Source organism: Pseudophryne corroboree, chromosome 5 (genome assembly GCF_028390025.1).
Source record: "Pseudophryne corroboree isolate aPseCor3 chromosome 5, aPseCor3.hap2, whole genome shotgun sequence".
NCBI classification, from domain to species: Eukaryota; Metazoa; Chordata; class Amphibia; order Anura; family Myobatrachidae; genus Pseudophryne; species Pseudophryne corroboree.
This window is the reverse complement of record NC_086448.1, coordinates 193276106-193291436: the sequence shown is the minus strand read 5'-3', so window position 1 is coordinate 193291436 and position 15331 is coordinate 193276106. Positions and strand designations below refer to the sequence as shown.

At 45.0% G+C, this 15331-nt stretch overlaps 1 protein-coding gene across 1 annotated transcript in view; it reads right to left on the bottom strand.

Moving 5' to 3' along the window:
• JAZF1 (JAZF zinc finger 1) overlaps positions 1-15331 on the bottom strand; it is a 426594-nt gene that overhangs the window by 85888 nt on the left and 325375 nt on the right. The window contains exon 3 of the mRNA XM_063921978.1: positions 11964-12160. Within this exon, the coding sequence (XP_063778048.1) occupies positions 11964-12160 (197 nt within the window). The remainder of the gene's footprint in view (positions 1-11963; positions 12161-15331) is intronic.

Here is a 15331-nt window from a genome sequence, read left to right as displayed (position 1 = left end):
TCGCAATTTTGATAAGCTTAGCTAAGATCCACTCCCAGTAGGCGGCGGCTTAGCGTGTGCAATGCTGCTAAAAGCAGCTTGCGAGCGAACAACTCGGAATGAGGGCCATAGGGGGTAATTCTGAGTTGATCGCAGCAGGAAATTTTTTAGCAATTGGGCAAAACCATGTGCACTGCAGGGGGGGGGGCAGATATAACATGTTCAGAGAGAGTTAGATTTGGGTCGGTTATTTTGTTTCTGTGCAGGGTAATACTGGCTTCTTTATTTTTACACTGCAATTTAGATTGCAGATTGAACACACCCCACCCAAATCTAACTCTCTCTGCACATGTTACACCCCCCCCTGCAGTGCACATGATTTTGCCCAACTGCTAACAAAGTTCCTGCTGCGTTCAACTTGGAATTACCCCCATAGACTCCATGTGGCATATTTACTTAGGGTCGATTTTAGATTGATGATTTCAGAATGAACTTAATCAATGTTGGGCTTACAGGGTTAAAACACACATTTACTAGCAGATGATTTTTTAATATTAATTTTTAACTGTTAGTAAATGCGTGTTTTAACCCTGGAAGCCCCACATCGATTAAAATCGATCTGAAATCAACCAAAATCGACTTCAAGTAAATATACATCCATGTGTTATACTCTGACCAGTGTACTATCGCTGTGGAGATTGTATGTTCTCTATTTGATGGGTGTGCTATGGTTTCTTCCCACACGGCAAAAACATACCGGTAGGTTAATGTTAGTATATGCATGTGTGTAAGTATGTGGTCGGACATTCGGACTGTCAGCTTAAAGGACTGATGTGAATGATTAAACATTCCCTCTAAAATGCTTACGCAGTAAAAATAACAATAAAAATAACAGACACTTTTTAATTCCAATCACCGGATCTATAACGGCAATGCTATACAGTGGTTTATTTTTCTTTAAATGAAAATCCTAGAATTCCTCCAGAAACACTGTCTTATATCACTGGCAAATCATTTTACATCATTTTCTTCTTTGCTTTAATATTTTACTTCTCTACTGTTTTACCAATCTGACCCCAGCTAGCTGCTGGAAGGCTGTCAAAGAACACACTAGTCAATGGACAGATGCATCCTCCTAATTCCACTGTACTTCCAAGCCTGACTTAAACTATATTCATTTACAGTACTTTCTGCCCACATTAGTGTACTGGAGCCATTGCATATTACTTTCTCCTAATTATGCTGCATAAACTGATAAAAGTATCCAGTGGGGGTCTTGCACATAAAACCCATGCACTAGCCAATAGTGCTCGGGGTCCTCCTAAGATTTCTATGCATGAATAACTATTTCCAAATTCTAATCATTCTACAGGAAAGGGAATGTTTACATTGGAATAGAAAAGTCATTATATGCTTCTTTTGGAGCATAAGAAAAGCTGCCAGGGCCCAATATGAGTATGATTTGGAGTGATGCTTTCAAGGCTAAAAAGAAGAATTTATGACGTCCATAGATATGGAAAGGCGAGACTACACTGCAGTGTCTCCGGGCAGTGATGTGGGATAAGACTTTCCAATCCAAGGGGCTTAGCATGTCTGGAGCTGCTTGTTCAATTATTCCACTCACACTACCAACTAACCTGTACAGAGGAAAGCAGAGGCCTGCAAGGTGGGGTTTAAAAAAACTTAATAAAAAAATAAATTAAAAAATCGGAATTTAATGTAGCCATGACCCTCCGAGCTAGAAAATAACATGGATTCAGCCTTCAATACACTATTGAACCCACACCTGTTTATCTTATTCAGTCATTATATGGTACTTGTTTAATAGGGGGGAAGACACGGTGAGGTTATAATCTGACTCCATGGATCGCTATCTGAGCGATCATGAGGAGAAGTCAGGCACCCCGCTCACGCAACCCCACACCCAGGGGAAGTATATTCACTTCACTTCCTTACTCAGCAGCATGCCATAGTAGCCGGAAGAAAGCAACATGGAGGGGCCAGTTGGAAAGCTATGGAGGGAGCAGTGCAGGAGCGATGGAGGGGGCAGTGAGAGAGCAATGGAGGGGGCAGTGAGAGAGCGATGGAGGGAGCAGTGAGAAAGCGATGGAGGGTGCAGTGAGAGAGAGAGGGAGGGGGCAGTGAGAGAGCAATGGAGGGGGCAGTGAGAGAGCGATGTAGGGGGCAGTGAGAGAGCGATCGAGGGGGCAGTGAGAGAGCAATGGAGGGGCAGTGAGAGAGCGATGTAGGGGGCAGTGAGAGAGCGATCGAGGGGGCAGTGAGAGAGCGATGGAGGGGGCAGTGAGAGAGCGATGGAGGGGGCAGTGAGAGAGCAATGGAGGGGGCAGTGAGAGAGCAATGGAGGGGCAGTGAGAGAGCGATGGAGGGGGCAGTGAGAGAGCGATGGAGGGGACAGTGAGAACGCGATGGAGGGGGCAGTGAGAGAGCAATGGAGGGGGCAGTGAGAGAGCAATGGAGGGGCAGTGAGAGAGCGATGGAGGGGGCAGTGAGAGAGCGATGGAGGGGACAGTGAGAGAGCGATGTAGGGGGCAGTGAGAGAGCGATGGAGGGGGCAGTGAGAGAGCGATGGAGGGGCAGTGAGAGAGAGAGGGAGGGGGCAGTGAGAGAGCGATGGAGGGGGCAGTGAGAAAGCGATGGAGGCGGCAGTGAGAAAGCGATGGAGGGGGCAGTGAGAAAGCGATGGAGGCGGCAGTGAGAAAGCGATGGAGGGGGGCAGTGAGAAAGCGATGGAGGGGGCAGTGAGAGAGCGATGGAGGGGGCAGTGAGAAAGCGATGGAGGGGGCAGTGAGAAAGCGATGGAGGGGGCAGTGAGAAAGCGATGGAGGGGGCAGTGAGAAAGCGATGGAGAGGGCAGTGAGAGAGCGATGTAGGGGGCAGTGAGAAAGAGATGGAGGGGGCAGTGAGACAGATATGGACAGGGCAATAAGAGCGATATGGAGGGGCAGTGAGCGATATGGAGGGGCAGTGAGCGATATGGAGGGGGGCAGTGATAGAGCTATGACGGGGGCGTTGCCACCAGCTTGTCTCAGTTATCCTCTGCTTTACTACCACATGCCTCTGCTGAGCCGAAAGGAGCTGAATTCAGGCATGTCCTCGTGACTGTCTCCTTCACTGCCACTGGAGATCAGAACATGGGGCCCTCACATCCAGCACAGTCACTGCAACTCCCACCTCCCGCACAGTCGCTGCAGCTCACACCTCCTGCACAGCCACAGCAGCTGATGAGGAGACATGTCTGCAGAGGATGCAGAACACAAACATGCTACCAGGGTAATTCTAATAGCTGGCGGCACTGCCAGAATTCTGCTTGATTCTGCTCAACAACGGCATGTGGGAGAAAATCAACGTCTATCTGAGGAAATCTGGTGACGGAGACTGTAAGGGAGGCATAGCAGCTCTCACATTCGGCTCAGCAGCTCCTGTTGTATTCTGCTGCGTAAAAAGGTGCACAGCCCTAGGGGACCCATGGTCTGAACTTGAACCGGGAGCATAGAGAGATATACAGTATAGAGAGGGCAGTAAGAGAGTTATGTTGGGTTGTAACCAGTGCTGAAAATAAGGTGGTACGGGGTGGTACAGAGTACCATTAAGAAATATGGTGGTGGTACGCAGTACCATCAGCCCACCGCCACCGCCGCATGGCACAGGGTCTCTGACCGCAATGAGCATGCAACCCCTGGCAACGAGCAAGAAACCCCTGACAATGAACATGTAACACCTGGCAACGAGCAAGAAAGCCCTGGCGATGAGCATATAGGGCTGAAAGTCCTACTAGAGGCATTGTGTGTGTAAGCGGCACTGCAGGGGGCATTATGTGTGTAAGTGACACTAGTGGGGCATTATGAGTGTAAGCAGCACAGCCGGGGGCATTGTGTGTGTAAGCGGCACTACAGGCAAGCATTATGTGTGTAAGCAGCTCTGTAGGGAGCTTTATGCGTGTAACTGGCACTAAAATGCCATGGGGCGGGGCGCAAATGTATAATTACGCCACTGCATGTATAGCGTTACCCAGAAGTGCCGGGAACGCTGGCACCACCAGGAGAAGATGCAGAAAGCTGGCCTCTTTTGCCATGAAACCCATGGCAGCATGAAAATAGAAGCTTTACTATGGGGCATCATTTGTAAGGGGCATTTTGTGTGTGGGACATAAAATGGTGTCAGTGGCATAACAGTGTGCGGTATAATATGTAATAGGCATTACGGCGTTTGGTATAATATGTAATAGGCATTACGGTGTGGCATAATGTGCAATATGCATTACGGTGTCTGGCATAATGTGTAATGGGCATTACGGTGTGTGGCATAATGTGGCTATGCCCCTATTGTCATGTAGCCACTCCCCTAGTTTTTTGTGACCACGCCCCCTCATGACACGTGACCACACCAATTTTTACTGTCAGTAGACTAAGAAAAAAATTCTACTTGCACCACTGGTTGTAAGAGATATGGAAGGGGCACTGAGGGAGATATGGAGGGGTAGACAGAGAGATGAAGGGGCAGCGAGAGGTATGGCGGGGGCGGGGGCATTGAGAGATGTATGCATATATAGGGTATGGCTCCTTAAAGGAAACCCTACAAAAAGGTTTATTGCACGTCTCCTTCATTTGAAAGTCAGGTCAGTCGAAGTGGCCACTTACTTCTCTATAAACATGGCAATACATCATTGACTGTAATGCAAACAGCTAGGAACTTGGAGCTGGCTGGTGTAGGAGTTTAGATCCTGGATGTACACTTTACATTTTCTGTAGCTATAAAATCATTTCATAAGATCTGTCCCATCTCCTGAATGCACGTGCTGTGTGAGCTGGGGTACGTGCCCTACCAGCTTCCACTGTGATGGAGACGAGACAGACTGAGGAGAAGAGCCTTGGAATTTGGCAAGTATTAGAGCTGGGATGAAGCAAGGGGACGGGGAGTGAGGGAGCGTGGGTGTTTGCTTGTAGGATGGGTTGGGAGAAAGGGGATTGTGGATGGGACGGAGCAGGGGGTGGCAGCGGAGTCAGAGTGTATTAGACTATTGTTTGGTGCCACTATTTTGTGCAAGCAGTGTTTACTAGTGCCAGCAAGTATATTTTTAAAATGTCAAATTTTTAGACACAAAGGGGTATATGTGCGGGTGTATAGAAGTGGGAATGCTACACATAGCAACCTATCAGATTCTAGCTAAAATGTTCTAGAAGGTGCTAGATAAATGATAAGTAGAATCTGATAAGTTGCTATGAGCAACATCTCTACTTCTTTAAACTCACACTTTAGTAAATATACCCCATAGGGTAGGGGGTGAGGTGGGGTCGAAGTGATACTTTGAACTAGGTAAAAGAAAGCCTTGTTTCACCCATGCAGCTGGGCAAACAGTAGCATTGTTTTATAATGTAATAATAATAATAATAATAATTTTATTTATATAGCGCTCTTTCTCCAATAGGACTCAAGGCGCTTAACAGATACACAGCATAATATAGTACAGAAAAATAATGAAGTACATTTTTCATAAAATACAGAAACATGAAGATACTAAAAGAGATACTATGGAAATGCTTGAGTAAACAGGAAAGTCTTGAGTCTACTTTTGAAGGATTCTATAGTTGGGGCCTCTCGCACTGTGCTGGGAAGTGAGTTCCATAGAGTCGGAGCCGCATGACTAAAAGCTCGACCCCCAGATGAATTACGGTAGATTCTAGGTACTGCTAAAAGTCCTTCATCTACAGATCGCAGTAATCGAGTGGGGCAGTATGGGATCAGAAGCTGTTTCAGGTACCTTGGGCCTTGGTCATGTAATGCTTTGAAACTCAGTAAGCCAATCTTGAAGAGGATTCGCCATCTTACAGGCAGCCAGTGAAGGGAGTAGAGGATGGGTGTTATGTGGCTGGAACGGGGCTGGTTGGTTAACAGCCTGGCAGCTGTGTTTTGCAGCAGCTGTAAGCGTTGCAATTCTTTTGCTGGTAGACCAAGGTAGAGGGCATTACAGTAGTCTAATCGAGATGATACAAATGCATGTATGACTTTTGGCATATCATCTGAGGGAATTAAGTGCTTGATTCTGGCTATGTTCCTCAGGTGAAAGAATGAGGATTTGATTGTGGCTGATATCTGATGTTTAAGTGTCAAGCCATCATCCAGGACAACGCCAAGATTCCGCACATGATCACTGGTCTGTAATTCTGAATCCCCGAGTGTAAGTCCAGTTGGTTGGCTATGCTGCAGTCTTGTCCTTTGATGTTGCGGTCGTATTATAAGGACCTCTGTTTTATCCGGGTTCAGTCGCAGCCAACTGGCGCTCATCCACTCCTGTAGTTCAGCTAGACAGCCATTCAGGGTTGCTACTGGGTTATCAGTGCCCGGAGCAAAGGACAAGTACAGTTGTGTATCATCTGCATAGCAGTGGTAGACCAGGCCATGGCGCCTGATTATTTCGCCCAATGGGAGCATGTATACTGCAAAAAGCATGGGGGATAGTATAGAACCTTGTGGGACACCACATGGCAATGGCACTGGTGGTGATGAGTATAATCCAGATGATACTCTCTGTGACCTGCCTGTGAGAAATGATTTGAACCAGTTTAGGACTGTGCCATCCAGACCACAGAAGTGTATCAGTCGCTCAATCAGAAGCCCGTGGTCCACGGTATCAAATGCTGCCGAGAGATCCAGAAGGATTAATATTGAACAGTCACCTCTGTCTTTTGCCATCAGAAGATCATTTAACACACACACCAGGGCTGTTTCAGTGCTATGTCTTCTCCTGAATCCTGATTGAAATGGATCATAAATATCATGGGTTGTCAGGCGAGTTTCCAGTTGATTTGCAACCACTTTCTCAATAACCTTTCCTAGGAAAGGAAGGTTTGATACCGGTCTGTAGTTGGACATGCAGTCGGGATCTAAATTAGGTTTTTTAAGAAGTGGTCTAACAATTGCTTCCTTTAGGGGTCCAGGAAAAATGCCTGTCTGCAAAGAGCATTGAACAATTTTTGCAAAGACAGGACCGATTATATCCGTACAACCTATTAGAAGCTTGGTTGAGGCTGGGTCCAGACCACAGGTGGTGGGACGCAAAATCCGAGCAATTTCAGCAGTGTCCTTTACATCCACTGGGTCAAAGCTGGTCCATGAAGGCAGGTAGCTTATATTGGCAGGCTTTGTAGTTTGGCTCTCCTTTGATGGCACTGTGGATATTCCAGCCCGGATGGTGGATATTTTATCTGCAAAGAAGTTTGCAAACTCGTTGCATCTTGCTTGGGAAAGGGTCTCATCAGTCTGCAGGCATGCTGGCTTGCACAGCATCTCCACTGTGCGGAAAAGTTGAGCTGGCCTATTGTTTGCTGCTGTGATCTCATTTGACAGGAACTGTGATTTCTTGCGAGTGATTGTCGATTGATATTCTTCGTTATGCTTTATTAGTTTTATTTTGTCATCCACTAGGTTAGTCTTCCTCCATCGTCTTTCCAGTCTACGCCCCCTTTTCTTGAGCTCACTAACACTGTTGTCGTACCATGGAGCTTGACGATGTGGTTTACGAGGTCTTATACGCACAGGGGCGATAATATCAATTGCAGCCTTAACATCCCTATTATAATAACGGACTAGGGAACAGGGATCTTCACAGGCACCCAGTATAGCAGAGAGATCCATATTTGCTGCAAGAGCCTGGGGAGTCATACCCCTCCTTGGACGGTATCTGGTCAACTCCACGGGCAGAGATCTTATTTGAGGGGTTGCAACTGAGAACCAGAGGGAGTAGTGGTCTGACCAGATGACTGGGTTTATTTTTAGGTCAGTGACTTCTAATCCAATCTGAAAGACAAGATCAAGAGTGTGACCACTTTTATGTGTGGCAGAGGGAATTATCTGTGTGAAGCCCAGACCATTTATTGTGCACAGGAGGTCTTGGCCAAGGCGTGAGAGCTCATCATCCACCCATGCATTGAAATCCCCGAGGATGAGCCATCTTTGATGTTCCAGAACCAGGCCAGCAACAGTGTCTGCAATTTCTTGTAGAAATATCTTTCCATCTCCAGGTGGCCGGTAGATGAGAAGTACTCTGAAACCTAATCCTGTCGAACTCTGGGCAGCAATGCACTCAAATGAGCGAGTAGTTTCAATAGGGTGGACCCTAAGTTTAAGTTCATTTTTGAAGCAGATAGCCACCCCGCCACCCCTGCGGTCCAGTCTTGGGTTGTGGATGACAGAGTAGTTTGTTGGTACCGCAGCCTCTAATATAGGTGCTGCATTTTCATCTAGCCAGGTCTCTGTAATACAGGCTAGATCTGCAGATTCAATAAGGTCAGCAATTGTTGCAGTCTTGTTTCTTATAGATCTGGCATTACAAAGGACTGACCTGATTGGGCATACCAGAGGGCCTTCCGTGTACATAGAATCAATGACAAAGACTGTGATAAATAAACATTCTAGAACAGTGCAGATTACAAACCAGAAAGCTGCATCATTCTAAATGTATACAACACACCTGTATTGAAAGTCTAATAAGGAGATATCATTAGTGAATGGATAATGGGCCTAATTCAGACCTGGTCGCTGCAGAGGCAGCGTACGCAAGCTGAAGGCCAGTGCAGTATGCGCACGGGCAGTAGCCGCACTGCGCGTGTGCGCACACAGTGAGATCCGACGGCATCTCACTTGTGCGATCGCCTCTGTCTGACTGACAAGTAGAGGCAGTCGGGGGCGTGTCAGCAGCGGCGTTGGGGTGCGCGGTTTAGACAAAGGAGGCGTGTCCGGACCATTGCTGGGGCGGGTCACGGCGGCTGCATGACATCACACGCAGCTGCTGCGACAAAAAACTTGTCGAGTAGCTGTCTGCCTTCGCGTAGGCAGAGGCTACTCGGCATGTCTGCGTGGGGGAAGATTGGATCTGGTATGCAGGTCGGACTTGCCCTGTGCTGGGCGTCCCCCCGCATGTCAAAGATTTTGATTGTAGATGTACATTTTATTGCACATCTACGATCAGGTCTGAATTAGGCCCAATATGCTTTTTGAGTATTAGTATGGCCAAAAAAAGTCCGTCCCCACTGTATGTAGGTGATAAAACAACTGCCTGTGAAATATATTTTTGGTGAATCCAACAAAAGGTTTTCTACAAACTATATATTTCTTTTACACTGTGCAATATTTATCCCATTACTATTACCAATTATTTGCTATTTTCAACAGATATCACTTGGGCAAAACCAAACTGTAACTTTGTCAGAAAACATATAATAACAACATAAACATATATATTTTATTATTGGTGCACTGAAACAATGGGGGTCATTCCGAGTTGATCGCTCATTAGCAGTTTTTAGCAGTCGTGCAAACGCTAAACCACCACCCTCTGGGAGTGTATTTTAGCTTGGCAGAAGTGCGAACGAAAGGATCGCACAGCGGCTACAGAAAAAAAATTATGCAGTTTCAGAGTAGCTCCAGACCTACTCCTAGCTTGCGATGACTTCAGACTGTTCAATTCCGGTTTTGACGTCACAAACATGCCCTGCGTACTCCCAACCACGCCTGCGCTTTTCCTGGCACGCCTGCGTTTTTTCAACCACTCCCTGAAAACGGTCAGTTGACACCCAGAAACGTCCACTTCATGTCATTCACTCTGCGGCCAGCAGTGCGACTGAAAAGCTTCGCTAGACCTTGTGTAAAACTGCATCGGCCGTTGTGAAAGTACGTCGCGCGTGTGCATTGTGCCGCATACGCATGCGCAGAAGTGCCGGTTTTTTGCTTCATCGCTGCGCAGCGAACATTTTCAGCTAGCAATCAAAACGGAATGACCCCCTATATGCTGCAACTAATACCAAACAATTGTACACTAAATTTTCCTTTGTTTAAAACTGTATTAAAAAATGACAGTTGGAATGTGATATGTAGCTATAGGTAACTGACCATTTCTTCTCAACCAGAAATGTCTGGTAAAGATCATGCGTACTCCTTCCCCACTGAAGCCCTGGCTCCGAGCCATGCCCGACCCGGGATACTGGAAGCAGCAGTGATAGCTACTCCAACCACATCTGAATGACCCTCAATATTTGCAGCTGTGCCAAAATGCTGACTCCTGGAAAAACAAGCGGTTACACCAGCCACCGACGGACACATTGGCGGCTTCTCTCATCATGGAGAAGTCTATCATCTACAAGGAGGGACTACTAGTGTGTGACTGTTATCATTTATAACGTCTGAGGACGGGCTCCTGTGTCTAACTGCAGGAGGCATTAGTGGAGCACACGAACTAGTCATTCCATCTACTCAGGAACATTCCATCTATTCAGGAACATACCTTTTTTGCCATCAGTTCTCCTGCTGACTACCAATTGTAGAAAAATTGGTTACCCAGGGGTACTCGGGCGCTTTAGGTAGGAGATATTTAACCGAGCTGCAGTCTCAGGAAAAGGGAAGTCACTCCCGTATACAATACAGAGAAAAAGGGTGGTGAGGCTGCGCTAAATTTGATGAATACAACAGTATTGGTATAATGAGTTAAAACACAGTTTTATTCCTAAAATTAGTGCAATAGGTATATATTAAAAACTAAATACATAAAATTAAGTGCATATCAGAAACAAATGGTATATTTTCTATGTTTCAAAAAACAATTCTATGGGGTTACCCAATTCGCAAGGTAGAGAATGTGGAATTGTGGAGTTTTTGTGGTGACCGTTCCAAGATGTTTTCCCCTGTAGTATTATAGTCCAGCATAGACAACAGTCTCAGAATTAGGCAATATCCAATGGATGGACTAATTACCGTTAGAGGGTAGTGTGCTCCGGAATCTTTGGTGGAGAGCTCCTCATGCGTTACGGTTGGTACAGTCCTTTATGCAATTATTGCTGTATGTAGTCTGAGAGTTTAAAAGAGCCGTCTGGACAGAGTTTGGGGAATGGTTCGGTCCTCCTTCAGATCAATTCCTGGCGGGGGTCCCTGGTACACCTGACGCGTTTCGCTGCAATCAACTTGTAGCTTTATCAAAGGTAAACTCTCAGACTACATACAGCAATAATTGCATAAAGGACTGTACCAACCGTAACGCATGAGGGGCTCTCCACCAAAGTTTCCGGAGCACACTACCCTCTAACGGTAATTAGTCCATCCATTGGATATTGCCTAATTCTGAGACTGTTGTCTATGCTGGACTATAATACTACAGGGGAAAACATCTTGGAACGGTCACTACAAAAACTCCACAATTCCACATTCTCTACCTGGCGAATTGGGTAACCCCATAGAATTGTTTTTTGAAACATAGAAAATATACCATTTGTTTCTGATATGCACTTAATTTTATGTATTTAGTTTTTAATATATACCTATTGCACTAATTTTAGGAATAAAACTGTGTTTTAACTCATTATACCAATACTGTTGTATTCATCAAATTTAGCGCAGCCTCACCACCCTTTTTCTCTGTATTGACTACCAATTGTGTTTTTTATTTCTGAGGCATATATATACATTTACTAACTGCCTATAAATTACTGCAGCTCTTAATTCTTTCTGATGAAGGAGAGGACTGCAATTATATATCATTATTTGTCTGACAAGTTTGTTGCCTAATGAGAAAACAATGTATGTTTTTAATGTTATGTTCACCAGTTATGATACTGAATATATTGTTATAATGTTACCAAGTGAGGTGATATATTTGTTCTCTCGAGATTCTATTACGGTTAGTTTTCCTGTACACTTTATATTTGTGAGACTGACTCACCCAGCTGTACAGGATCTGAGAGAAATTATACTCCTTAGCTCCAGGGTTCTCTGTTTACACATTTGGTATCTTTTGGCTGTTGCCATGTTGAACCAATGTTAGGCGCATACCATACCTCAAGTTTTGGGCCCAAAAATAATATTTCAACAGCTGGTGTTTACACCCGAGCAACATGGTGGAGAAACAAAGTAGCCTACACAGTGACAGGGCAGTGTATGTCGTCCATACAGCGCATCATGCTATATAATTACTCCCTTACCTGTAGGGGTGCTGCTGCGGAATGAGGAGGATGGAGTGATAGGTGGAGTGACTGGAGGGGTGAGGCTGCCGCTGCCATGGCGGGGTGGTGTGGACACATTTCCACGGGATACGGAGCTTGACAGTGTCAGGGAGAGCTTGGGTTGGATTTTTTTCTTTAAGGTTTCTTGTTCACGTCGAGCTGCATCGGTCATAAATCTAAGATAAAATAAAATAATAATAAAATAAAACCTATAAAAAAGTACATACAGTAGAATTAATGCAATAAAAACATTCTGGACATTTTGAAAATCATAGAGATGACTTTTGCAGTACAACTTTGTTACTTTTTCTTTCTGCAGCCCCCTCCCCTCATTGCGGTCCATGGCCCCAAACTTCAATTGTAAAATGGTGGGAATGAAAGTCACAGATTGTTAGTATGCTTCCAGGCATACTGTACGTAAGATAAATGGCACACTGATTAAACAAAAAGCAGCCTGTTGCCCTGGAAAATTTGTTCCGCTAGGCTCAGGCCTTAAGGCCTTTATACGAATTTGGGCCTGCCATGAGCCTTAAATCGGCTAGGGTTGCCACCGGGAGAATCGCTGGTAGACAGAAATAATACACGCAGTAGTGACTGATTCTCCCCAAGGCCTTTTAACATTCCTCAAATACCTTTATATTTTGCATTACAGGAATACTGCTCTAAACATTGTCGACCATGGCACCCATGTCTGTGATGCATATTGGTACTTATTAATAATACATTTTCTTTTAATTTCTGTTGTCCACAAATCAACAATATATTTTCTTTAAAAAAATAACTATATATACTGTATGTATATATTGTCAAAGTCAGAAAAATGTCTTAGTACACACTGCCATATTTGCACCGCACACTGGTCCGTGCTGCGCATGCGTACGCTCTCCCGTGGAAGCGCATACCCGCAATAGCGTGCACTCGCACGCGCAGTATGCGCATTTACGGTAGAGTTTATGTGATCGTAGCGTGCGACTCATTCGTTACAAAAGTTCACAATTAATGTAGTTTATAGATCATGTTCCCCTCAATAGTTTCTGTAAGTTTGGTTTAGATAGAATGTCCCTGAGCGGAGGAATCCCTCTTTGTATTGCACGAAGGGTCTAACAGGAGTCATACAGCAGTGTTTGATACCCATCGGAAGAGTATTTAATTAGCAATATTCCGGTGTTGGTTTGGAGCGTATTAATCGCTCGTGCGAATAGTTATGGACATAAGAAGCTTATGTCCATTTCTATGATTTGCACATACTCAGGTATGCGGCGGGAAACCCAGTTCCCCACCCACCTGAGCTGTTGGAAATCAGCACAGCCCACCTGTATGAATCAACCTATGACCTTTGGTTACAGTACAGGGCCGAATTCCTGTGTCCAATAAACTGTAGGATTGTAGGGACTAGGAGATTGCATTGTGTGTGGGGCATAAATAGGCAGACCGACCACATCCAGCTCACTCTCTCATCAACGGTTATCTGCTGATAATCGGGAGCTGGATATCGAGGCGCAGGCGATCATACCCTTTGTGCGTAAGTTCTCTCCGTAATCATTGTCTTTCTGTGAGCCAATATCTCTCTTTCTCTCTCTATCTCTCTCTCTCCTCTTTTTCTCTTAAATACTTCGTAGTATTATTGTATTGTATTGTGTTAGACCAGGATAGCATTGTAGTTTATCCCTTAGTTAGGTGTTTGGTTAGGAAGTCTTTGTTATATTGTAGTGTATCATTTGTACTGTGTTACTCTTTTACAAGTATACTAGATATAATACAGATTATAGGCTTTGGAACCCTAAACCAGTATCAGTGTATTTACTATAGTGTTAAGTGTTCACTTGAGCGTCGGTGACGCTCAAACAGCTTTGTAGATAGTCAGGTTACACAAGGTTGCATTTACACCCTGTACTCACGTTAAGGTATTCTGTGTGTTTCATCGGTATAAGGTTTAATATCAAGGTATAGTGTTGTGAGCGTCTGCACCGCTGGTGACCTCCTCGTGGTCTCTAGCGTATGCTACGTTACAGCGAATCTTTCCCCTAGACATAACCAATAACGTGTCCTGTGATCACTGGGCCGTGAGCGAACGTGACGCTTGAGCGTCTCGCCTACGGCTGAGCGATCGTTACGCAAATAGCGTATCATTACGGTATTTCTTAAGTAAGCAGCGTACAGTGTTCTTAGCTTCATAAGGGTTGTTTATACGACAAAGGAATTTAGCATTGTCAATTGCGGGCTCGTCCGGTCCTTTTCACATCTGCACTAGGTAGATCAGCAGACATTATCCCCCAGCAAAAGGGTGGGAGGTTGTCTCGCAGTTGCTGACGGGATAAGCGTCTGCTTCGCTTAGGTAAAGAGTGCCGAAGGAATCCGGTAACCGGAAGTAAGAACAAAACGCTTGTGTCTTTTTAAAACTGTTTTATTTCTCTTCTGTCTTGCGTATACACGCACGCATATATCTGCATTTCTATTTCATTTTTTCGTATATCACTATTCCTGTTTGCCAAATTTTATAGTTGATAGAAAGGGCTAAAAGGAGATTTGCTGTTATTTAATAGTAGAGGTAATAGTTAAAGTATAGAACAAACACACGGTTTGTCTGAGATACAAGGCAGTCAGTGTGGATTGCGGTAGATGATCAGGGATCATTTACATTGATAAAAGTATATATATTGTGTTACGGTGGATCCTTTGCATTGCGTACACGTGTCGCTAACAAAGACTAGCGTACGCAATCCAAAAGGCAGACGCACGCAGCGTTCATTACGCAACGTAGCGTCTGGTTACGCCCACGTAGCCCAAGTCACGAAAAGCGATAATTAGCGCAAAGCGATAATTAGCGCAAAAGCGATAAGTAACGCACAGCGGTAGATAACGCGACGCGGTAAATAACGCAAATCTATTTTTTGGAAAATCTGAAATTTAGTTTAACAGATCCTGCTCCTAATTGGTAACACTTTTGGCCTGAAGACAATTTCTGCGCAGAAATAGATATAGAAACAAAAGTGTACATGTGTTGAGTGAGTGTGTTTTGTATACAAAAGTTTATATAACTTTAAGGTGGAACCAAAAGGAAAGTCGGGTACTCGTCAAGGGACATACGTGTAAGTGACATATACGGTGGCTAGGGAGGCATCCCTGGTTAAATAATATTTGAGCATTAGAGTATAGCGGACCATAAGGTAACAAGACCAGGAGGTCATAAGGAACAAGACCAGGAGGTCGTAAGGTAAAAGGTCCGCTATAAAAGTCCAGTGGCACAACGCCTGGGGTGTTGGTGCAGAACCCATATAGGCCATAAGCTCTTGCTGAAGGAATCGCGGCCGGAAACATCGATTCCATTGGTCTTTTAGTACATGACA